The sequence below is a fragment of the Cynocephalus volans genome, chromosome 4 (assembly GCF_027409185.1).
Source record: "Cynocephalus volans isolate mCynVol1 chromosome 4, mCynVol1.pri, whole genome shotgun sequence".
Taxonomy (NCBI): domain Eukaryota; kingdom Metazoa; phylum Chordata; class Mammalia; order Dermoptera; family Cynocephalidae; genus Cynocephalus; species Cynocephalus volans.
The window spans coordinates 51,331,769-51,357,320 of NC_084463.1; the positions used below are offsets into that span (position 1 = coordinate 51,331,769).

The 25,552-nt window shown below is 57.3% G+C and overlaps 1 protein-coding gene across 1 annotated transcript; it reads left to right on the top strand.

The window, feature by feature from the left end:
• The first annotated feature begins 538 nt into the window (after positions 1-538).
• Positions 539-25,267, top strand: WNT9A (Wnt family member 9A). Its single transcript, XM_063095270.1, has 4 exons — positions 539-633; positions 21,596-21,852; positions 22,563-22,825; positions 24,785-25,267. Exons 1-4 carry the CDS (start codon positions 539-541, stop codon positions 25,265-25,267), a joined length of 1,098 nt encoding a protein of 365 aa, XP_062951340.1.
• Positions 25,268-25,552: the final 285 nt, after the last annotated feature.

Consider the following 25,552-nt stretch of genomic DNA (forward strand, 5'->3'; position numbering starts at 1 on the left):
CCAGCTCCTGGCACCACCCGGTGCGTCCCAGACCCGAGCCCCGCCCCGCAGACCCGGCCGCCAACGCCCGCCCTCGGCACCGCCCCCGGCGCTCCAGTCCCGTGGCCAACGCCCCGCCCCGCCCCCAGCTCGCCCCACAGCTGCCCCCACGACCCTGCCGCTTGCACGCCCGAGGCCGTCTAGCCCAGGGCCGCCAGCATTCCGCCCTGGCTCCCACCCCCTTTTTCTGCCCCCTATGCCCCGGTCCCCACGGCCGCGCCGGCCTCTTCCGGCCGCCCCCCAGCCCTCGGTTCCCGCGCGGCGTCCGGCCCCGAGTGGCGGGCGGCGGCGCTGGCGGGGCGGGGCGGGGCGCGGCTCGGGTTTCGGCCCGCCCAGGCGCCGGCGTGACCCCCTCCCCCGGGCGCGGGGCGGGGCCGGGCCCAGCTGGCCGGCGCCCCGCCCCCGCGGTCGCGGCTCCGGGCGCTATAAGAGGGCGGCGGCCGCGGCGCGCCCTGCGCGGAGCCGGGAGCGCGATGGTGAGCCGCCGCGGCGCGGCAAGATGCTGGATGGGCTACTGCTGGCGCGCTGGCTGGCCGCGGCCTTCGGGCTGACGCTGCTGCTCGCCGCGCTGCGCCCTTCGGCCGCCTACTTCGGGTAGGTGCCCTCGGCGCCCGCGCGCATGGGCGGGCGGGGCGGCGGGGCTGGGCGGGAGCGCCCGGAGCCTCTGGGGCACCCGGGCCAGGTGCTGGGGCCGGGGCCGGGCCGGGCCGCCTGCTTGCCCGAAGCTGTTTGTTTGCAGCGCGCGCGTCGCTCGGTCCGCGGGTCGCTGTCCCCGCTGCGGGGCGGGGGTAGAGAGGCGGACGTCCCCGACGGGCTTGCGCGGGGCCGCGGTCCTCCGTGACCCCGGAGTCGTTGTCGTCGCACTGGCGCGCGGGGCTGCCCGGCGCTCGGGGATCAGAACCAGGTCCCTGCTCCCTTAGGCGGTCGTGTTCCTGCCAAACGTCTGGAGCCTCCCTGGCCCCTGCCCACCCACCCCTTTGTAGTCCCCCGCCCGCTTTCTCTCCTTGAGAAGTTATTTTAACAACAAAAAATACGTACAAAATCCAGATGTTTTTGCACTGAGCCCCAAAGGGGGGAAAAAGCCCTTCGAGCTGGAGGAATTTATTTTTCTTGCGCTTTACTTCTGACGCTTGCCGGGGCCGCATCTGTGGGACCCGGCCCGGTCCCCAGGGCCCGGCCGGGGCCGTGGACGCCGCCGTCCCGCGGGGTCGCTGCCCGCAACAGCAATTTGCGGTGGTGTTGCTCGTCTGTCTCTCCTCCTTTCCTTCCTTTCCTCCCTCCTCCTCCCTTCTCAGGTCCGGGATGTCCCAGCCCAGCGACCTTTAGGGGGACCCTCGCTGCGCTTGGGCACGGGGAGGTCCAGGGTGGCACTGTGCGAGGCAGCACCTGACTCTCCCCGCTCTCCCGGCCTCCCACCACGGGCGCCGCCCCCGGGAGCCCTGGCCGGCCCCTAGGGTCCCAGCCTCCGTCCTGGGCGCCCTGGGCCGCTCCCTCGGCCGCCGCCCTCCGCCCGTCACCTGTTCCCTCGCCCCTGGCCCGGGCCCCGGCGCGCAGCGGCCTGGCCGGCAGAGGGCCCCGTCGGTCCAGGAATCTGGTACCCGCCAGGGCGGGGAGAAGCCGGCTGGGCCGAGGAGCTCTGCAGGTGTATCCTGTTCTCAAAGAAAATAAAATATTTTCATGGGAAACTTTTCCTTTGTGTTTTTCTTTCTCCCCCTTTCTTTTCCCTCAGTTCCTTTCTCCTGGGTCGTCTTCCAGGGTCAGCTCCGTGTCTCCGTTCCCCGGGGCCCCCACCCGCAGCCCTCTCCTGGCTCCCAGTGTGGGTACGGCCCTCGGTCCGGCTGGCACGCCCCTGCGTGCCATCTGTGCAGCCCTCAGCCTCACCCGCGCGGGGCAGAAGGGAGGGCCAGAGGATGGCCGTCTGGCGGCAGGTCCCCGGTGAGTCACAGCGGCCTTGTCAGCCAGCTGTGCTCTCCCTCTCTCCAGGCCCAGCCGAGCTTCTACTCGCCAGGCTTCGGACACACCCTGGGCTTGTCTGTGCTGCAGCAGCTTTGCTGTGCCCGGGGTCTCCCTGCTGCCAGTCCCTGTGTCCCCGAAGATCAAAGGAGTCCTGGCTCTCACTTTATCTAAGCTACCTCCGAGCTTTGCACCTCAGCAGAAGTCACTGAGCTCTGCTGTTTTAGATGCATATGTGTGTGTTTCAGCTCCCTTGCAGGGACGAAGTCCCGGCCGGCTTGGTGCATGTTGTAAGGGCTTCAGTGCCCTGTGGCTCCTCCAGCCAGCCCCCTGCCTGTGAGTGGAGCTGTAGGGTAGCTGCCTTGTGAGGGAGTCCAGGGGCAGGTGTGCTGCCCTGGAGAACAGCTGGCTCAGCGCCCCTGGGCACCAGGCAGGTCAGGGAAAGCCAGGCTTCTGATTGATGGACTGTTAGCACCTCCCTGAACCAGAGGGCACGGTCTGTGGGAAGCTTTTTGGGTGGGGTGCAGGCCAGGTGCCACCTGAATGGGCTGTCAGAGGCCTTGGGCCCCCCTTGAGCTGATTCTGAGGTGGGGCCGGGGAGGGGATTGGGGGAAGGCATGCTCTAGGCTGATCTGTGCAGGGTCTGGGGCTCTTATTGCTCCTGGCCCAGCAAAGGGAGGAGATGGTCCCAAGGCATTAAAGTTCAGGCAGGGCCAGAGCTGTAAGGGGGCATCCCTCCCTAGCCCAGACTGTACAGGCAGTAGGGAGCAGGAGCTGGGATCTAGGGCCCTCGTCTCCCTTCCCCCCTCTCCAAAGCTCTGCCTGGCACGGAGGCTCCCAGGCAGGAACGCGGCTCCAGTTACAGCCCAGGAACCCAGAGAGGAGAGGCTGGCCTGGGGGAGGGTCACGTGGGCCCGCGGGAGCCCTCCCTGCCCCCTCCCCGAGCTGCAACCCAACCCTGCCCGCTCCAGCTGCCCTCCTTGAGGCCCCTGGCCACCGGCCGGACCTCTCCAGGCCGGTCGGCCGCCTGCCGGCTGTGGGGAAGAGGCTCCCTTCTCTGCCTCCCCTAGGCCTGGCCCCACATCCTGGCCTCATTAGCAGGTGGCGTTTCCATCTGGTTCTCCCAGGGCTGCCGGCATGTCTGCACTCCCAGGGCCTAGACGGCTTGGCCTCATGCCCAAGGTCATGCGTGTGGACGTGTGTGGACGGTTTGGGCAACAGATTCGGACCCTCTCCCTGGAGGCTGTGGTGGGTAGGCACAGGAGGGTTTAAATCTTTGACTTGCCCTTGCTGGAGAGGGCTCCCTGGCACCCTACCCTCTCTGTGTGTCTTCTCAGGTGACAGACACGATGGTTCTGAAGGGCCAAAATCTGGAACAGACCTCTGGTTGTTTCCCCCCGGGCCATTCTTGCGTTTAGAGAGAAAGTCCCAGGCCCTGGATGTGGAGTCTGGGCCTGGGACTGGGTCTTGGGGCTGCTCCTGGTCCTGCAGGGCAGCACCTTGTAGCCCCTTTATTAGGGATCCTTGCAGCCAGCCAGCCCCCAGAAGAGGCCCTTGGGGAGGCCTGGGGCTTTAAAGGAAACAGGAAGGAGCATCATAAGCCTTGAGGCTAGTGTTGGCCACTCACACCCTGAATAGCTCAAGGGACATTTGCAGGCTGCTTCACGTAGCAGGATGGTGGGAGGCTGGGCCCACCTCTCTGGCTCTAGGCAGCCTGGAGGCCTGTATGGAGGAGGCGGTACCATGCATGGCACCCAGGAAGGGCTCTCCCAGCCTGGGCCAGGTGCCCCCATCACACCTCCAGAAGCAAAGAAAAGCCACTTGGAACCCATCTGAAAGGCAGGCTGGGGGCATTCTGGACCACTGTGAATTGGAGACCTAGTGGGCATTAGGGCTGGCTGAGGCTCTCATTTCGTTACTGGATACAATTCACATCCTGTAAAATTCACCCTTTAAAAATGTACAGCTCAGTGGTTTTTAGTGTATCCACAAGGCTGTGCGGCCATCTCCACTATCTAACACCAGGATGTTTTCCTCACCCCAGAAACCTCATCCCCATGAGCAGTCACTCCCGTTCTCCCCCTCTCCAGCCCCTGGCAACCACTAATCTGGCTTCTGTCTCCATGGATTTGCCTACTCTGGACATTTCATACAAATGGAATCATACAACATGTGGCTTTCTGTGTCTGGCTTCTTTCACTCAGCATAGTTTTTGAGGTTCATCCATGTTGTAGCATGAATCAATGTTTCGTTCCTTTTTGTGACTGATTTACATTTGCTGGGATGACTATAGGACAGTTTTTTAAATCCATTCATCAGCTGGTGAACATTTGGGTTGTTTCCACCTTTTGGCTATTATGACTAATGCTGCTGTGAACATTGGTGTACAAGTTTTTTTGTTTATTTTTTTCCTGCGTGTACGTATGTTTTCAATTCTTTGGGGTATATATCTAGAAGTGAAGTTGCTGGATCATATGGTAATTCTGTGTTTAACTTTTTGAGGAGCTGCCAAACTGTTTTCCACAGCGGCTGTACCATTTTACATTCCCCCAGCAACGTACAAGGGTTCCAATTTCTCCACATCCTTGCCAGCACTTATTTTCTGGTGTTTTTTTTTTCCCCCCTCTAGCTATCCTGGTGGGTGTGAAGTGTATCTCATTGTGGTTTTGATTTGCGTTTCCCTTTCCCTCAAAAGATATTGAGCATCTTTTCTTGAGCTTCTTGGCCATTTGTATGCCTTCTTTGGAGAAACATCTATTCAAGTCCCTTGCCTGTTTTTTAGGTGGCTTGTTTATCTTTTTGTTGCTGAGTTGGAAGAGCTCTTTGCATATTCTGGATCTCTTCTTTGAACCTTGTCTCTTGATCTGTGCACCTGCAGCTCTCTCTCACCCCTTGCACACAGAGGCGGCTGCACCTTGGCAGACACTTTCCTTCTGCTTGGCCCCCAGCCCAACCAGATGGGTGGGGACAGCCAGGGGGGCCATCCCCTGTTTACTGATGCCTGGTGTGGGGCCTGTTCTGGGTGCTCAGGGGACTCACAGAGGAGGCTGCTGAGGGGCTGCTGTCATGGGCATGTGGAGGTGGAGGCTGTGTTTTCTGTGTCAGTGTCAACATCAGACCTCAGGGGGTCAGAGGGGTGGCTGGTTGTCCTGCCCTCATTCTCACTGGTCTGCTTCTCTGTGCACCCAGCTCAGGGCCCACCTGGGGATACTGCATGACCATGTGCTCAGGCCCAGAGAAGGATGGGAAGGGTCCCAGGGCAGGAGGGTGGGCCTGAATATTTGGAATCACCAGGCTGCATGGTGGGCCAGGGAGGTGGGCACAAGGTATAAAGCTGGGACTGGGGAGGAGCTGGCAGAAAGCAGGTGTCCTGGGTGATCTTGAGGCTGGGAACCTGGGGTGGTGCCACAGCTGAGAGGCCAGAGTATGTGATGTCTACAGGGGGTTTGGAGCAGGTGAGCATCTCAGGCTTGGATTTGGGGTGGCTGCTGCTGTCCACAGAGACCCGCCCAGCTGTGCACATCCCAGAAATCTGTGGGGCCCAGCATTTGTCAGAGAGGCCAGGCAGAGCTTTTGCAGGGTCAGGAGTGTGTAGGGCCTGTGTGGGAGCTGAGGGGGAGCACAGGGTCTAGGTGGTGAGACACCAAGAAAGCCATCAGGGGGACTGTGGAGGCCCCTTGGAAGTGGCCTGTGAATGGGGCCTCGACAGTGGGCTTTGGGGAGGAGGCCTGGGAATCTCCCCTCATGGAGCGGAGGGGATGGAGGGATGGATGTGGAGGGGACCATGCTTCCTGCAGAATGGAGACGAATTCCTCCAGGAGCCGCCATGACCACAGTGGCGGGTGGGAGGCCCTGCAGCCTCTGGCCTCCCTCCCCACTCTGCACAAGGGGCCTTAGACCCCCAGCCCAGCACAGCCCCAGCCTGCCTATGTCTCCTTCCATAGGCCCTGGGTTGGGGGGCTCTGCCCTGGCCCCCAGCACAGGCCAGGACCCAAGACCCAGACTGGGGTCCTTGGGCTCCCTCAAGGGGCAGCGAGTGGTATCCAGCAGCCGCGTGGTGGGATTTGAGGTGAGGAGGAAGCGGCCACCACCTGGTTCCCTCAGCTGTGTGCACAGATGTCTTGTCCACAGCCGGCAGCCGTCTGGACGGGGAGACAGCTGGCCTAATCTCGCTCCCGTCCTCACCACACACACTGCCTCCAGTCCTGCCACATGACTCGGGTGTCCGCCCTGGGCCAGGACCTGGTGGGCACTGGCAGGCACCTGGATCCACCGCCACTTCCCGGGGTGGCCTGAGGTTGGAGCACCCCCCACCCCCCCCTGCTGCCGGGGTTGGGACATCGTAGGAGAAGCTTGTGGCTTGTTTTTCTCCTAGGAAGGACTGCTTGAGCACAGACCACCCTGGGGAGGCCCTGAACCCCGGGAGGGCGATGAGCTGATAAGGGCCTGGCGGGGCAGAGGGGGTGCAGGGCCTGCCTGGTTCCTCTCTGCTGGCTGCAGGAAAACAATACCTGTTGACAGGCCTTGGTGTTCACCTCTCCTAATCCTGGCCAGTGGGGCATCCGGTTCCTTTTGTGTATTGTACCAGCATGGGGGTGCCCCACTGATGTCCACCAGGCCCAGCAAGCCATGGCAGGTTTTGGATGAGGTGCAGTCATCTGGGGAGCAGGGGGACTGTGGATGAAGCCAGGCCCCCCAGAACACAGGAGGTGGGCTGCTTGGGGGTGTCCTTATGGCTAGACGTTGACCTCTGACGGGGTCTGGGACCTGTGGGTGCCATCCCTCCTGTCTGGCCCTCACCTGCCCCTGAGGGCTTTACCTGTCTTTCAGGGTCTCTTTTGGCCTCTTTGGGGACAGCCCAGCAGCATCACTGTTTTCCTGGTAGCTCAACTCTGGGGCAGGCCTGCAGGGTCACCTGTGGGGTCTTATGCTATGCACTGTGTGTCACCTGCCCAAAGGCTCCTGTGAGCCCATGGCCAGTGGGGGCTTCCTCTGCCCCCTCATGGGGTCCATGGTACTCACCCACTCCACAGCCCAGCCCCTCCGCCCTGCTTGGGGCCCTCACTCTGGCCGGGCTGTGTCTGCACCTGCTGGCCAGGCGGCCGGACATGGTGCAGTAGAGGCTTGACCTCTCTGATCCAGGTTGGTGGCCTGGCTGCCAGGCCGCACCACCTTTGGGTGCATGGACAGTGGACCAGGTGCAGCTAGCCCAAGACCACCATGAGGGAGGGGCCGGGGTGTCTGGTTGCCCCGGGCTGGGGTGCTGATCGCTTGGTTTTCCTGCACGGGTTCATCTTAAAGCACGTCTGTTGGCCAAGCTGAGCTGGGCTGGGCAGCAGGTGGCTTGGGACGGCCTCCCCATGCCCGCCGACCTGGGTGGCACCGGGTTGCCCCTGGCTCCGTGACCTGCGGGCCCGGGCCCTCCCTGGAGCCTGGCCTGCCACCCTCGCGGCCCCTCCTGGCGTGGTCCCCGCTGGCCAGGTGCCGCTGCCCACAGGAGGAAACCCGGCCGCCCAACTGGCAGCACCAGCACCTCGGGACCGGCAGCCGGACGCGGCAGTGGAAAAAAGCAGACCACAAGTGGTTTGTTTTTCTTAGCGATACCTGAGGTCGATGCAGCCAAGGGAAGTGGCTGGAGGTCTGGCCCGGGAGGAGACGCTGTGAAGGCTCCCAGAGCCAAGGATGTCATGGCTGACTCTCTCCGGGATAGACAGGGATGGAGCCACAGCCCTGATGTCACCAAGGTCTGGGGAGTGGAGTCAGGGCATCCCTAGCATGCCTGAGATGAGGCTGTGGCCATCCGAGGGTCCCCTGGCTCTTGCGGTCTTTCCTACTTACCCAGCAGCCACATGGGTCTGCAGCCATCTGTGAGGGCCATGGAGGCTATGGTCCCCAGCACAGAGGTGTCCTGGCCACTCGGGTTCCTCTGAGCAATCTCCACTCCCCATCTTCTCCTTGGGGTCCCACGTGCTGCCTAGAGATTCCTACTCTCACCTGGGGCTTACTTCCTGCTCCCAAAAGGGTGCCCTCGGGGTCTGGGCATGGTGGGGCTTGCTCTGGGGGCCACCGTGGGATGTGGTGAGCTCATGCTGAGGGTGAGGGAATGTTCTGTTAAGCTCAAGGACACCGGGCCTGCTTGGCAGCACTTCAGGTCCTGGGGTAGTGGAGATTGCTGGATGTGGTCGGTCCTCTGTCCACCTGGCTTCCCCCTGGGGTGGCGTGCAAGGGGGGCCGGGGTGCACTCGGCTCTGAGTCCTCCTCTTCCACACGGGGCTGCCCCCGTGAGCCCTGTGGCTGGTGTCCCCCAGCTCCTCCCGGGCACATCTAGGCACCAGACAACCTTGCCACCCTGAGGGACATGGTCGGGTTGGAGGCTGGGCACGAGCTGGGTGGGTTGCAGACCGTGGATGGGGAGGATGGAGGGTTAATCTCGGCAGCAGCTTCTCAGCGCTGGAATTTGTTTTGATTCCATTTCACACAGAAGTTAAATGCTGTCTGGCAAGGCTGATGTCTTGTTGGTGGGGCTCTGTGGCTTCTGGAACTGTGGCTTCTTCTCCCCTCTCTGCAGCCCGGGGGAAAGCCGGCTCCCCGGGCAGTGTGACTGTCGGGGTGGCAGGGCCTGTTGGTGGGAGGGAGGCCGGCCTTGGGAACACATCCTCCCCTGCAGGGCTGCCCGTCTGCCTGCCCTGTGAGAGGCAAGGGGCTCGGGGCAGTGTGGGGTGGGCCAGCCTGGGCTGGCTGGGGTGGGACCGTGTGTCTCTCAGGCTTTCACCTGAGGACAAGAACCACCTGGCTGCCCTCAGGGAACAAAGTGAGTGATTTGGCAATCAGAGGGGGTACCTCGGTCCCCAAGCAGCAGGGACATGACAGCCTCAGGCCTGGCCCGAGGAGGGGTCAGCCATTCCCAAACTCAGCTCTGTCTGTCCTGAGTATGTCTGGTTCCCTGTGGGGCTGAGTCGTTGATGGTGCCAGCTCATGCACTTGCTTTTGGGCCACTGGCCCTCCAGGGTAGGTCCACTCTGCCCTGTGGGTCCTCATGCCTCTCAGTACCAGCTGACCTCTCCTGGCTGGCCTTCAAGGCTCAGGGAGGTAGTGGGGTCATCCCTCCTGTGTGCCATCTCCCCTACTGTCTGAGACTGGTGCCATTGTGGAGCTTTCTGCAGTGTGGAGCTGTTCCATGCGCTGTCCAGTGTGGCTGCCCCAGCCATGTGCTAGAACCATGCTAGAGCCTCCTTCTCTCTAGCTGGCTTGGGTCTTCTGGTGTAGCTGAGAATCGAATGGTGAGGAAGGGGTGGGAGCCAACCTGGGGCATCCTGGGGTGCCAAAGGTTGTGGGCCACCTGGGGAGATGCCTAACCAGGTCCCTAACCAGGGAAAGCAGCTGCAAAGGGGCTGGCTGCAGACCACAGTAGGGGCTGCAGCAGAATCAGAGGCTGCTCTTGTGTTTGAGGAGCCCATCCCAGTTCTGCACTCCCCACCACCACCCCCGCCCCATGGGCAGCACAGCCCTGGCTGTGTCATTTAAGTCCCTGAGCCTCTGTTTCCTGCCTGTTTGTGGAGATAAAACACCTCCACCTGGTTGCTCAGGATGGCATGAAGATATGAGAACATTTGTGATGTAGATGCCAGTAATGGGGGCCCGTGCAACTCGGAGAGTCTTCTTGCTGGAAGCAACTAAAACGGGATTTTTGTGTGTGTGCATGTGTGTAAGTGTGTGCAAATGTGAGTGTGTGCATGTGTCTGCGTGCATGCATATGTACATGCATATGTGTGCACGTGTGTCTGTGTATGGGCGTGTCTCTGTGTGTGTGCACATGTGCATATGTGTGTATCTGTATTTAACTTTAAACATGCCAAAGAGCTGATGAAATGAAGGGATGATCAGAGACCATAGAAATAACAAGAGCAGATGCCGAACGAGAAAACATGAGCTTGGTTTGGATGGTCTCACAGGATGAGGGGACAGGAAAGGCTGGGACCTGCTGCAGGCCAGAGTACTCAGAGGAGACCCTCCATACCCACCTGGAGCCCCAAGACCACAGCCTTAGGGGAGCCCTAAGGCAGAGCATGGCCAGCCTTGTACACAGTAATGACCTGAGTCACTGGCATAGTCCAGGGCCCCAGCCTCACCCTTGGTCTCAAGTGGCCTGGGTCTGGGACTGGCTGGTGTGAGCACAAAGAGATCTTTTCTGAAATTTATATTAGGGTCTGGGGCTGCCATAGCAAGTTCACACAACTGGGTGGCTTAAAATAGCAGGAATTTATTCTCTCCCATGTCTGGAGGCAGGAAGTCTGAAATCCAGGTGTCTGCAGGGCCACACTTTCTCTGGAGGCTTGAGAGGAGGATTCTTCCTGCCTCATCCAGCTCCTGGTGATGGCTGGAAACCTTCGTTGTTGCTTGGCTTGTGGCCATGTCACTCCAACCCCTGCTTCCGTCCTCTCCTCTGTCTCTTTGTATCTTCTTTTCTTTTTTTGGTATCTGGCTGGAATGCCGATCTGAACGCATGGCCTTAGTATTATAAGGCTGCGCTCTAACCAACTGCGCTAACCAGCCAGACTTCTCCTTTTTCTTATGAGGACACCCTTCACTGGACTAAATTTATTCTTATTTTCTGCCTGGGCAGACTCTGGGCTCCTTGTGTCTTCTTTATAGCTTTATTCAGTTTCAGTTTCTCATTAGGGCCCACTGTATCCAAGATGATCTTGTCTTGAGTCTTACCTTAATGACATCTGCAAATACTCTTACTCCAAATAAGTTTCCTTTCTGAGGTCCCAGGTGGACATATATTTTCTGGGGACACCATTTGACCCACTGCAGTATCTTTAGCAGCTTGCTTCAAATCATTCCTGCCAGTGGTTTCTCAAGTACTCATACAGTGACCAGCACGCAGTCAGAGGTCACCAGGCACGCATCCCAGGACCCGCAGAAACAACGGCCCCCGCCCGGTACACGGAGCACCACATGCTGCACAGCACAGTTCTTCTCACTATGCTCGAAGGAGGAAGATAAGCATGGAATATCTGTCAGGAACGAGAAACCACAAGAACTGACCCAGCGAGTTTGTAAAAACCAAACAGAACTAGAGGGAAAAAATGTAAGGCATAGACTGATTGAACAGCAGATTAGAAACAGCTGAAGGGAATTAGCAAACTGGAAGATAGGTCCAAAGGAATCATCCAGAGCGTTGCATGGAGAGGCAGACAGACAGAAGACAGAGGGCAGGACACCTCAGTGAGACAGGAGGGTCCCCGAGGTAGGAGAGAGTGAGCAGGAGTGGGACAGGCTGCTGTCTGAAAGGAGTGGATGAGAATTTACTGCAGCTGTATAAAGCTGTAAAGAGGACTCAAGGAATCCTGTGTCCTCCCAGGCACAAAATATGAATAAATTTGCAGCAGGACATGACACCTTAGAATGGCAGGACACCGAGGACAAAGGACGTAAAAGTAGTCAGAAAAGACAAAATACAGATGACATCGCAGGGTGGGTCGGCATGGCACACTTCCTAAGGTGGATGGTCCTGCTGCATCTCTGTGCAGGTGAACGGAGCACTGCCCGACGAGGCGCAGCAGAGCTGAAGTACACAGTAGCGTGGAACGAGGGTGTGGGATATTGGGTAGGTGCTTAGTCAAATTAAGGCTCCCCATGAGGGACACACTGAGGATGTCAGTATACACAAGGGTACTGCCAAAAGTTTGTGCAGGATAGAATGGACTCAGGCTCGGCACAGTGACCTGAGGCTGTGACTGGGGCCCTGTATGGTGACCTGAGGCTGTGATTCAGGCTCTGTAAGGCGGCCTAGGGCTGTCACTCAGGATCTGCATGGTAACCTGAGTCTCTGACTGGGGCCCTATATGGTGACTGAGGTTGTGACTCAGATTCTGCAAGGTGACTGAGGCTGTGACTGGGGCTCTGTATGGTGTCTGAGGTTGTGACTCAGACACTGTAAGGTGACTGAGGTTGTGACTCAGGCTCTGTATGATGACCTGAGGCAGGGACTCATGCTCTACAAGGTGGCCTGGAGCTGTGACTCATGCTCTGTAAGGTGACTGAGGCTGTGATTGAGGCTGCAGTTTAGGAGCAACTGAAATGATGACAGCAGTAGCCTCACATGCGTATTTTAGAAGAGGAGAGGTGCTAGAAAACATCGTGCAAACTGCAACCAAATTCAAAGATGACATAGAAAAGACAACAGAGATGGTGCAAACATTAATTACATAAAATGAGATGTGCAGTAGAGACGGCAAATCGCTTCTTGCAAGAAGGTCTAGGAAGCATCTGCGGCTAAGCCACTGAAGAGGAGCTGGTTGCCTTAGAGTCCTGTTGGGGAGCATCACTGCAGGCCCCTCAGTCAAAAACAGGAGACAGTCGTGAACAGTACCTTGCCGATAAGTCTGAAAATTTGTTTATTTATTTATTTAATTTATTTTTTTTAAAAAGATGACCGGTAAGGGGATCTTAATCCTTGACTTGGTGTTGTCAGCACCATGCTCAGCCAGTGAGCGAACCGGCCATCCCTATATGGGAATCTGAACCTGTGGCCTTGGTGTTATCAGCACCACACTCTCCCGAGTGAGCCACGGGCCAGCCCATAAATCTGAAAATTTAAATGAGATGGACAGAGCCTGAAAAGTAATAGAAACAGAGTCAAGATACAGAAATATTGACCCTGTAGTAATTACAGAAAATGGGGCATTGGAAAGGAAAGAGGTGAAGCCACTTTGGGAAACATTCCGACAGTCCTGCAAAGGATTACACATGGAGTTTCCCTGTGATCCAGCAATTCTGCTTCCAGGAGCATACCCAAGAGAAATGAAAACATACGTCTCACAAATCATGTACATGAATGTTCATAGTGGCATTATGCATAATACCTGCAAAGTGGAAACAACGCAAGTGTCCATCAATGGATGAATGGATAAAGAAATTGTGGTGTACCAATGCAATGAAATATTATTCACCCTTAAAAAGGAAGAAAACTCAGACACATGCTACAGCCTGGATGAATCTCGAGGACGTCATGGTGAGTGAAATAAGACAGTCACAAAAGGATGAATATTATATGATCAAATTCATATGAAATATCCAGAACAGGCAAATCTGTCATGATGGCAGGGGCTCGGGAAGGGGCATGGGGGTTGATAATAAAGGACATGGGTTTCTTTTGGGAGTGATGGAAAGTTCCTAAATTTGTGGTGATGGTTGCACGTATCTGCAAATATACAAAAATATCTTTAAGTGGATGAATTTTATTCTATGTGAACTGTAGTGTTTTGAATTATATTCCCCCAAAACTCACTGCAGCTTGAATTGTGTCCCCCAAATTTTATATATTAGTAACTTAGCCACTACTGTGACTGTTGAAAGGGTGGGAAATCCTATTATGGTAATTGAAAGGTGGAGCCTTGAAGAGATGATTGGATTGTAGGATAGGACCATGCAGTAGTGAATGGATCAAAAATGGTGGCCAGGGGTGTGGTTCTGAGGGCTTTAAAAGAAGAAAGTCTCTCTCTCTGCTCTCTCTGCTTCCACCATCTTGGAATGTGAGGCCCCTGTGTCACTGTCGCTACCACCAGCTGGACTTTGGACTTCCCAGCCTCAGAAACTGTAAGCAATAAATTTTGATTTTTTTTTTTTTTTTAATAAATCACCCAGTTCCAGGTATTTTGTTATAAGCAACAGAAATGGATTTATACATGAAAATATCAATAAAGCTTTTCAGAAAGAAAAGGAAAAGGAAATTGGATGAGAAAGGAAATCTTTCCACTGCCAAAACCTTCCAGTCTAGATGGCTTCCTCAAAAGTGCTTGCAAACAGCTAGGAAGACATGATTACTTCCGACACACACGCTTCCAGGAAGTTTAAACATAATAACACTTGCAAGCGCACTGAACCTCAAAAGGAAGAGTGTGAGAGAAGATTACAAATGCAGATGCGAAAATCCTCAGCAAGGTACTGTCAGATGACATGCAGCGATGTAGAAAAGGTTAGAGCCCATCGCAACAAAGTTGGGTTTTTCCCAGGTTTACTCTGGGGGTGCAGAGTTCTGTTTCACATCAATCAATTTCTGTGATTCCTCACCGTGGCAGACTAGAGGAGAGAACTCTTACCTCAGAAGACGCAGGGATAATGTGATGATCTTCAATGTCCATGTATGAGTTTTAAAGAGAACGTCTTTAACCTTATGCAAGGTGTCTAGTGCCATGCTTCACGGCAGAATGGTAAAAGCTTCCCTCTGAAATTCAAGAGTTAAGACAAGGATGCCTGCTCTCATCCTCATGTAAACTGAGGTGACACTGGCTGCTGTGACAGACCCCACACATAATGGCTCCGACAACATCTGGGAGTCCGTGTGTCTCTGTCGCAATCCCAGATCAGGCTTTCTGGGCATGCATTCCGCGTCTTCTCTTTTTACCATCCTTTGGGGCTGTCCTCGCCACCCACCGGCTGTGTCTGGCAGGGCAGAGACTGGGTTTGGGCTTGTGGAAGAGAGATGAGCAAGGAGAAGGGGTGCCCTCCGTTCCATGCTCACCGTCAGTGGGCAAGGGCTCGGCCGTGTGGCCACACTGGCCCACAAGGGCATAGGGCAGCCCCATGCTAGCCGCGAGCCGCTGTGCTGTGGGTCGGGGAGGCTGAATCAGCCCATTTGGCAGCATTCTCCTGAGGGCCCTTGCCACGGCAGGAAGTCAAGAAAAAATGGTGTAAGGCTCAAGAAGGGAGAGTGTGGAGAAAGGGGAACTCTTTTACACTGTTGTTGAGAATGTGAATTAGCACAGCCATTACGGAGAACAGGATGGGGTGTCCTCAAAAAACTGCAAATAGAACTACCGTACAGCTCCACAGTCCCACTCCTGGGTGTTTTATCCATGGGGAAGGAAATCAGTATGTTGAAGACATATCTGCACCCCATGTTTATGGCAGCTCTATTTACAATAGCTAGGACATGGGAACAACCTGTGTGTCGGTCAAATGATAAGTGGATCAAGAAAATGTGGTATAGATGCACAATAGAATGCTATTCAGCCATGAAAAATAAGGAAATCCTGTCACTCACAGCAACATGGATGAACCTGGAGGACGTTATGCTAAGTGAAATAAACAAACCAGACGCAGAGGCAGATACCACGTGATCTCATTTATATGTGGAATCCAAACAAGTGGAACTCGGAGAAGTAGAGAGTAGAAAGGTGGTTACCAGAGGCTGGGGTTTGCGGATGGATGGGGAGATGTTCGTGAAAGGGTACAAAGTTTCAGATTGATGGGAGGAATAAGTTTTTCAGATTTATTGCACAAAAAATATGTGGGGTGATGGGCATGCTAATTAGCTTGATTTAATTGTTCCACAACATATATGTATATCAAAACATCATGTTTCATATAATTATTGGTTTGAGGGGTTTTTTTGTTTGTTTTTTTGTTTTTTTGTTTTAGGTGGCTGGCCTGTATGGGGTTCCAAACCCATGATCTTGGTGTTATAAGGCTGTGCTCCAACCAACTGAGCTAACCAGCCAGGCCTTACGACTACTAAACTCACCTCTTTGCAGACTGTGTGATCCTGTATGTAGAACATCTGAAAACCATTTACGGATGAATTGTGATACATAGCAAGATTGCTGAATATGAAATTAGCACAGGATTTGGTTCTGTTTTTGTGTATCAGCAACAGACAGAAAATGATGTTTATAAAGACATTTTGTTTGGGGACATTATTCCTAACCAGGAGTCTAGGACTGAACCTACCACAGGGCAGACCTCTGGGTGGGGGACCCTGGAAGATGTCTGACAGTTACAGGAAGGAATTCCTGAGTCCTTGCTCACTGACCAGCAGATTCAGTATTGGAGAGACATCCATCCCGCAGAACCTGCTCCTGATGAGGACCTGGCAGAACCCCAGTGTGCTGTTGGCCCCCAGCAGAGCTTGGGGAGGAGCTGCACGCTACAGTGGCATTCTAGGACAGCAGGGACGTGGGGGATCTCTGCTGGATCATGCTGGGACACAGGGTGTTTGGGAGGAGGGCGCTGGCCCCACCCTATGTCAACGATGCACAAGTCAGTACCAGGTGGATGTAGGGCTGCATGTGCACAGCTAGATGGAGGTGCTTTTGGAAGCCCATTTAGGACATGAGAACGGGTAGCATTCTAAAAGGGGACAGAAAGAAGAATACATAAAGGAGACAGTCAAATGTGGAAGTACAATAAAGTGATGCACTTCAACTCATCAGAAAACACAATTGAGGCATCCAGCCCAGTGATGACCACTGAGCTGCTGCCAGAAGCTCCCTGGGTTCCTGAACCAGGGCAGGGCCCACCCTCCGGAGGTCCCCAGCCACATTCCGCTCACGACTGACCACATCCAGCCCAGCAATGACCACAAGGTCACCTCCAGAAGTGCCCTGGGCTCCCAAGGCACTTGGGGGTCAGGGAGCCTCAGCCACACCTCCCCAAAGTCCAAATCCAGCCCATCCGTGGCTGACTGAGCTGCCGCCAGAAGCCCCCTGGGTCTTGACCATGCCCCCCTACCCCCTTCCTCGTCCCACTTTACCCCCTCCCCTTCCCCTCTCCTCCTCCCTCTCAACTTCTCCACAACATCTTAGAATGTAAAATAACAACAATAATAAATATATTCTAAAAAGAAAAAAAAAATTTAAAAAGAAGACACAATTGAGACAACAGAGGGCACCTGCCACCCACGGGGACCCCCCACCCCTCTCCATAGGGAGGTTTGTGCCCAGCTTGGTGGCTAGGCAGGGCTGTGCACCCGGCTCCTTCTGCCCTGTCCCAGGCCAGACACTGGGGGCTGGGGTGGCAGCTGCATTGAGCCAGGCAGCAGGTGCACCACGTGGAGTGGGCAGCTGGGCCAGTGGGCGGGGGCCTGGGCCATGCTGTGCCAGGCAGCCTGGGGCGCTGTCTGGGCTGCAAGGCTGCAGCCCTCCAGGTGACAGGCCATGTGGGCAGACACCAGCCGCTGAGGCTGCAAGAGCCTAGGGGACTGGCCCGTGTCCCTTGCTGTATGTTGTTGTTGTGTTTTTTTGTTTGTTTGTTTGACGGCTGGTCGGTATGGGGATCTGAACCCTTGACCTTGGTGTTACAAGGCTGTGCTATATCCACCTGAGCTAACCAGCCGGTCCTTATTGTTGCTTTCGGATAGGCTATCCCCGTGCATGAGGACAGCACCCAGCCATGTGGAGAAGAACATGCTTCTCCTGCCCTGAGTGCTGTCTGTTGGGGGTCTTTTCTCTATCCTGTGCATCTGCAAACATGCACACACATATCTTGGCTCAGCTTGTCTGTAAGCCTCCAGTACTGCTTGTCTAGTGAGTGTGTCTGGGGGCACCTCAGCCTCGATGCACACAGGTCTGCTGCTTTTGGGATGGTGTGTCCAGCTACTCTCCTGCTTGTTTCCAGTATGTTGTGTAACGATACTGCATCGAGTGACATGTGAGGAGCGTGTAATACATCTGCAGCTTATATTTCTAGAAAGAGAATTGGCAGGTGTCTCAGTCCATGCAGCTGCTATAACACAGTACCAGGGACTGAGACATTTATTGCTCACAGTTCTGGAGGCTGGTAGTCCAAGATCAAGGCGTGGCAGAGTCGGTGTCTGGTGAGGAGCCTCTTCCTGGTGCATAGATGGCAACTTCATGTTGTGTCCTCCCCTGGTGGAAGAGCCCAGGCAGCTTTCTGGGGTCCCTTTTACAAAGGCACTAATCCCATTCATGAGGGCTCCACCCTCATGACCTAATCACCTCCCAAGGCCCTACCTGCTAATTTCATCACTTGAGGTTAGGATTTCAACATAGGAACTTGGGGTGGACACAAACATTCACACTCTTGCAGTGGGTTAATTTAAACATTTTATAGATATTCTAATCCAGGATTCCTGCCATGGACATATATCTCTTTCCCCATGTCCTTGACAGTAATCTTATCAAGTGTTTTGATCTGTGCTCATCTGATGAATGAAACCAGTGTGTCAATATCATTTTAATAGGCATTTCTTGGAGTGAGGTTGAGCATAGCCTCATAAGTTTTAAGAGCCCCCTGTATTCCTTCCCTTGACTTGTAGGTTTATATCCTGTGTCTGTTTTTAATTGACTCCTTTTGTTATTGATTTATAGAAAAGATACATGCACACTCAAACACACACACACACACACACACACACAAAGTTGGCCCTTGGTCTGGGATACGTGTTGCCAAACATTTTTTCCCTCTATGTCATTTGTCTATTGGTCCTTTTTTTTTTGCCATGCGAAGATTTTTATACTTTTAAGAGTCAAACTTATTAATGTTTCGATGCCTTCTGGATTCTGAGTCACATGGAGAAAACTTTCCTGCTTCTAAGAGTATTTTATAAACCTCTCAGCTTTCTTTCCAGTGCTCCTGTGGGTTCATCTCTGTGTTTGGGGTTTCTGTCCAGGAGCCTTGGCCCCTTCTCAGGGCTGGGACCTCTTCCATTGTGGGTCCCCGCATCATCTACCCCATCCCACATGCTGAGCCCACCCTGGCAGTTAAGGGGATCTGGGGCAGGGGCCAGCTGGGGTGGGGAGAGGAAAAGGGAGGCCACAGCCAGAGCAGTGTGGAATTCAGTGACCACTCAGGGGAAGGGCGTTGGCCTCGGCCTCTCCCGTGCTGGGACTCCCTGGTCCCCCACTCCCACTGCCCAGTACAGACCATGGCAGTCTGCTGACCCCACCTGGCTTCGGTCAGGATCAGTGGCCTGCGGCTGCATTTACAGAGCTGCTTCTTGTCCCTGGGCTCCCAGCGGCCCAAGGTTGGCATCCTGGGGCTGGAAGGCAGGGCAGCCGCCTCTATGACCTGGAGTGAGTCGTGCACTGCCCAGGAGCACCCAGACTTGCTGCTGTGCTGTCTGCATAACCCAGGAAAGTCCTGAGAAAGGCTCATCTCCATTAAACCAGCTCTCTTTGCCTTGGCAGGCTCTAGCTCCATCCCAGCTGGGGACAGTTTGTACTCCTGTGGGTGAGGCTGCTGGCCTGGATGGGGAGGGGGCCCTGTCCTCCTCAGTCCCCCAGTACAGGGGTGAGGTGGGCTGGCCCAAGGTGGGTGGACCCTGGCCTCAGCACCCCACGGGCAGAGCTTGGACACAGGTCAACTGATGCCTCCAGGCTGGCTGGGAGACGGCGTCCCTCTCCCCCATCCACACCCACAGTTGTGCTTTGCGGCCAGCCAAGTTCTGAGCTATCTTGGTTCTGGTCGGAGATCGGTCAGTCTTGGAGAATCCAGGCCTGGGGATATGCAGGTGGGAGGCCGTGGCCGTTCAGGTGGCACACCATCCGTTTTGGGCACAGCTGTGACATTCCTGTCTAGGGACAAGGTCCCCGCCGCTGTGAGAGCTGCCTTTGTGTGAGGGTGTGGCTCTTCTTGCCACCACGCGGCCACCAGGTCTTGCTCCCCTACGCCCAGCTCTGCTCAGCGGGGACAGCTGTCCTGGGGCCTCCGCTCTCCAGTCCTTGGCTTGGAGCCATCTCTGTGAGCTCACATGCCAGACCAGGCCTGGACGTCCACAAAACAGCCCCCAGTGCTCCTGCGGGGATCCCAATCCCTCTGCTCAGCCCCTTCCCAGGGTCCCCCAGGGAAACCCTAGGCCTTGGAAGGGCTTCAGGGCCCCTCTGGTTGGGCTCTCACTGTCCTTCCAGACCCTGCTCTGAGCTGTGGTTCTATCTTCACCCGCTGCCACCTCTCACCAACCTCATCCCAGCAAAATTACCTAGCTTAGAGCTCACAGGCATTGCCTATGAGGACTTGCCCTGAGGGTGTGCTCAGGGGGCCTTTTGCGCAGCCCATCCTGCCCACGTCTCTCTGTACTCCCAGCCCTATCCCCCTGCACCCTCTGCCCCGCCCCCTCCCCTCTGCACCCTGCGCCTCCTTGCCTGGCTCTGCATGGGCCTCCTCTGGGCCTGGTTAGCCAGCCTCAGCTCAGAGGGAAGAAACATCCCTGTGGCCTCCTATCTGCAGAAAGCTGGCCCAGAGAGGGTGAGGAAGGGGCTGCTCCTTCAGAGCCGGTGGTACCAGGGCAGGGCCCACCCTGGGCAGGATAGATGTCTGGATGGCCCTCTTGAGGGTGTGGAGGGTGAGCCCCCAAAGTGGCCACCCTAGGTTGTTCCTGGAGGAGCCTGAGCCTGCAGCTCTGTGGCTGGGGTCTGACGGGGGTCGGGGTGAGGGGCACTGGTTCTCAGTGACACTCACGGTTAAGGGAGGCTCTGAGCCTGCTGTGTCCAGACAGATGCCCCTCCCTCCCGAAGGCTAAAGGCTGGGGATGGCTCAAGGGGGATGGCCTGGGGTCCAGACGTGCAGTTGGCTATCTGGGGACGCTAAGGCCCTGGGTCTGAGCACAGAGCTGGCAGACCTCGTGGCTGGCCAGTGCCTGGAGGGAGCAGGTGATGGGGGAGGGCAGGTGACCCCACAGACTGAGGGCCAGAGCTTGGGCATTGCGGGCTGGCCAGGGTCTTGGGGGGCTGGGTGAGTGCGTGAGGGGAGTCCTGTGAAGGACCAGGCCCTGGGATGGTCTGCCCCAGGCAGGGACCTGGGGGGTGCCCAGGGAGCCTCTGTCCACTGTGGGAGACCCATCTTTCTCCTAGGGAGATGGGGGCCAGGCGGACCTGAGCCCCACCTGTGGACTGGGGCAGGGGGCTCATGGCTGGAAGGTGGAGTTGGATGGGGCCCCTGGAGCAGGTGAGGCTGGGGGGCTGCTACAGGGCCTCACATGAAGAGCAAGGGCGGATGGGAGAGGGCTCAGTGGCCCTGGGGGGTGACCTACAGGGATGGGTTAGTGAGGTCTGTCCTGCCTCCCTGTCCTATAAATAAGGACATCGAGGTTCAGCCAAGAAAGGGGCAGAGCTGCCCAAGAGCCGGGAGTCAACTTCCTGGGTCCACACTGGGTCCTGAGGCTAGGAGACCTAGGCCGGACCATGGGGGCATCTGCATAGGCTGCAGGAGGGCTGGGAGGAGGAAGTGAGTCAGGGCCCACTCCCAGGGCCACAGGACCATGGGCCACCCCCAGCTGGATCATGAGGGTCAGCTGGGCTAAGGAGGCCGGGTATGGCTGATGTCCATCAGGCATGGCCTGGAGCCCTGGCTCCGTGCCTCCTCTCTGTCTTTGGCGGCTCTAGGCTGACCTGTCCTCTAGGGTGTGTATGTGTTGGGGAGGGGTTCTTTGTCCATTTAAGCAGTGCAGCCAGCACCAGCCAGACTCCCTGAAGCTGCTGGGGATCGGTCAGCACAAAGGAGAGCCGCGGAGCTGCTGGAGGCTGTGCTCACTAGGCAGCTGCTGTGGGCGGCCCCGCAGCATCCACTAGCGGGCAGGGGGAGCAGGGTGTGCATGGGGGCCAGCAGGTCTGGCGCGGGTGGAAGGCTGAGGCTCTTCTCATTTCCCCATCTCCTGCCTGGTTCTTTCTGGCCTCTCCCTGGGCCTGCTGCCCCTCCCACCCACCACAACGGGCCCATGTGGCTCCTGTCCCTGACCACCTGCTCTGTGGCCCAGCTCTGCTCACCTGGTTCTCCTGTCTCCAGCCAGGTCCCAGCACCTGCAACCCTGCCCTCGCCACCCACCCTCTGGGACATGGCTCATTGTCATCTCTGTGCCCAGGCTGACAGGCAGCGAGCCCCTGACCATCCTACCGCTGACCCTGGAGTCGGAGGCGGCCGCCCAGGCGCACTACAAGGCCTGTGACCGGCTGAAGCTGGAGCGCAAGCAGCGGCGCATGTGTCGCCGGGACCCGGGCGTGGCTGAGACGCTGGTGGAGGCGGTCAGTATGAGTGCGCTGGAGTGCCAGTACCAGTTCCGCTTTGAGCGCTGGAACTGCACCTTGGAGGGCCGCTACCGGGCCAGCCTGCTCAAGCGGGGTGAGTGCTGCCAGCCCGGCTGCCTAGCAGAGACCAAGGCCCGCTGACTGGGGGGTAGCTGGGTCTGACAGGAGGGCCCCTGGATCTCCTCCACGATCCGCCCTTGTGCACACGTGCAAAGGTTGCTGATGGTCCGGGGCCCGAAGCTGCCCTGACGGCCCTTGACTACTGCCAAGGGACTGAAAGCCCAGGGGTCTCCGCCCAGAGCACAAGCCCTCTCCTCTCCTTCCACTCGAGGGTTGTGCCGCTTAGGGCTCAAGCTCTCCTAGGATCCTTTCCACAACCTTGTTTAAAAATTGGGGACTCGAGGTGCAGGGCTAGGCTTGCCAAGGGCCCCATGGTGAGGCTGGTCGATCGGTGACCTGGCTGGGGTCTCTGATCACTCACTGGGCCAGAGCCATGGCCATGGCGGGCTCTGAATTCTCTCCCATCCTCCAACCAGTCCTGCGCCTGCCTGGGGCGTGTTGGAGTGCCCCCCATCCTGTGGGTGTGCACAGCAGTCTGGGCAGGTGCAACACACCACACCCTGCACCCCCTCCCCACCGCAGCTGAGCAGCAGGAGGGTTACTCAGAGCTGCCAGCTGGAAGGCATGTTCTTGAGGAGGTCATGGTTTTGGCTTCAGCGCATGGGAAATGGGAGTTCCCAGGTGGGCTGTGTGGACATGGGGCCTGGCTGCAGGTTGTCACTGACCCACCCCTGCTGACCCCAGGTTTCAAAGAGACTGCCTTCCTCTACGCCATCTCCTCAGCTGGACTAACACACGCGCTGGCCAAGGCATGTAGCGCGGGACGCATGGAGCGCTGCACGTGTGATGAGGCACCTGACCTGGAGAACCGCGAGGCCTGGCAGTGGGGCGGCTGTGGGGACAACCTCAAGTACAGCAGCAAGTTTGTCAAGGAGTTCCTAGGCAGGCGGTCGAGCAAGGATCTGCGGGCCCGTGTGGACTTCCACAACAACCTCGTGGGTGTGAAGGCAAGCAGGGCAGTGCTGGGTGTAGGGGGTGGACGGGGGCATTGGGCAGGAGCTCAGGGATGGGTTGGGGGGCACAGCAGGTGGGCAGTCAGTGGGGGGGGGGCTTGGAGAGGTGAGACCACCTCTGCTCCCTTCTAGCCTTCTGGTGCCAGCCAGGGCTCTGGAGTCCTGCTCGTAAGGCTGGTTACCTGGGGGTTACTAGGAGGGGTGCCCTGCAGTCCCCCTTGGAAAGGAGGAGCCAGCAGCCAACTTGTTACTTGTTGGGGAGGAGCTGCTGGGTCTGGGCCCCTCCGCATCTGTCCCCAGGCTAGTCAAGGCCACCAGGACGGTCTCCTGGTTAGGCCATCTGATTGTGAGGATGGTGTGCTGGGCCCCACCGGCCAGGCCAGGGCAGCACACAGCCTTATCACCAAGGACCTAGATTAACAGTAGCCACAGCAGGGACTGTGGCAGGCAGGGGTCCTGGGGAAGGGTTAGGGGTATGGAACCCACTTGTCCAAGTCGGGGGAGTCCATTCAGCCTGAGCAGTCCTATCTGTGGCCTGGACTCTGCTCTGAGGGACAGGAGCCCCACTGAAAAGACCTGAAGGAAAAAGGAATTTCTTAGCTCTCTACTGGGCCTTTCTGGATGTTGCTGGCTGCAGGTGCAGCCAGACCCAGGGTGAACCTGGCTCTCTGGCCATCCTTCCTGCTGCCTGCAGCCTCTCGGCTCCCAGATTCACACCACTGGGAGGAAGCTTCAGAGCTCCCAGCATCCTCACCCCCAGTCCCTCAGCAATCTGGACCACAGATCACTAGCCCATGCATGGCTCAGCGATGTGGAGCTCCAGCCTGGCAAGGGGAGGGGGTGAGATAATTAGAGCTGGCCCTTCTCTGAGCCCCTCTTTATTGAGAAGTTGGAGTTCTGAATCTCCCACTTACTAAAGAATCAATTTCTCCCCTTTTCAACCAGAGTTCTTGTTCCTCCTCCCACTTTCTTGGGGAGGGGCTGGTGGGCGGAGGTGAGTCTGGTGAGGGCAGCTTAAATCCCCAAGGCGAGGCCCTTTCTTTGCATTCGCGCTCCACCCCTCCCTTCCAACTTCGCCCTTTTGTAAGCTATTAATGAAAAGTCAGAAAGCAAAAAGTGCTCCATTAGCTCCACCAGGCCTGGGTCAGCAACGTTTTAATTAAATTTGTTCAGAGTTCTCAGCAAAGCATCATTAAATGTGACTCTTGGGTTGTCTGGGCCAGAGGGTGGCTACATTTCTTAATCCCCCTCGAGCCGGCCCTCCTGGGGGTCTGCATGGGAGCTCAGAGGCCTGGCTCAGGGCCTAGCTGGGAAGGGGTCTCCCCCAACCCTGACATTCTTCCACCCCACGTTCCTCCAGGATTTGGGACAACACCTGCAGGGACTCCAGGTGCGGGAGGTGAGGCAGGCAGTCCCAGGTGCAGCTGGCCCATGTTTGCAGATGGGGCCCTAAGTCCTGTGAGTGGAAGGACCCAGACCAGACCATAGTAACTTCCAGATCCAGATTGTTGGTGCTTGGCCACGCTGGCCCCTGCCTGTGTGTGGTGAGCCGTGCAGCCCCTGTCCTCTGGAGCCAGCCCTGGAAGCTCTTGTAGAGTGTAGAGCTTTCTCTTTCTCCTTAGAGGTTACTCACCAGGTGGCATAGGTCTTTGCCCTTCTGTGGTGTCTGCGCCCGCTCCCGCCATCAGGTTGGCCCACACCTGCCCATGTGGCTCAGGGCAGCGCCTGCTCGTACAGGAGCACTCGGTCCCCGATACTCAGGCAGTGTGACATGGTTAGCTTGGACTTAGACCACTGGGTGATGGCCCAGCTCTTGCAGAGGGACAGACGTCTGGGAAGGGGGGAGTGTCTGGAAGGGACGGGGGCCAGCCAGCCTCTGCAGGGTCATCTGTCGGGGCTGGTCACCTGCCCGGCCTGGCCCTCATGCCTCACTCCCTCACTCTCTCCCACCAGGTGATCAAGGCTGGGGTGGAGACTACCTGCAAGTGCCACGGTGTGTCGGGCTCATGCACGGTGCGGACATGCTGGCGGCAGCTGGCGCCCTTCCATGAGGTGGGAAAGCACCTGAAGCACAAGTATGAGACCGCACTCAAGGTGGGCAGTACCACCAACGAAGCCACTGGTGAGGCGGGCGCCATCTCCCCACCACGGGGCCGGGCCTCGGGGACAGGTGGCGGTGACCCACTGCCCCGCACGCCAGAGCTTGTGCACCTGGATGACTCACCCAGCTTCTGCCTGGCTGGCCGCTTCTCCCCGGGCACTGCCGGCCGCAGGTGCCACCGTGAGAAGAACTGCGAGAGCATCTGCTGTGGTCGTGGCCACAACACACAGAGCCGGGTGGTGACGAGGCCCTGCCAGTGCCAGGTGCGCTGGTGCTGCTATGTGGAGTGCAGGCAGTGCACACAGCGTGAGGAGGTCTACACCTGCAAGGGCTGAGCCCTAGGTCCGGCCAGCACTGCTGTGTGGGGTGCGGGCATTGCACACAGTGTGAGGGGTCTACACCTGCAGGGGCTGAGCCCTGGGCCTGGTCAGTGCTGCTGCATGGGATACAGGCATTGCACACAGTGTGAGGGGTCTACACCTGCAGGGGCTGAGGGGCACCCCTAGCACGCTGGGGCACAGAGGTGGGACAGGGGGCCAGAGTCTTTTGGGTAGGCTGTTCAAGCTAGCTCTGGTCTGGCCTCTGCAACCACTGCTGTGCCTGGGCCTCAGTTTCCCCTC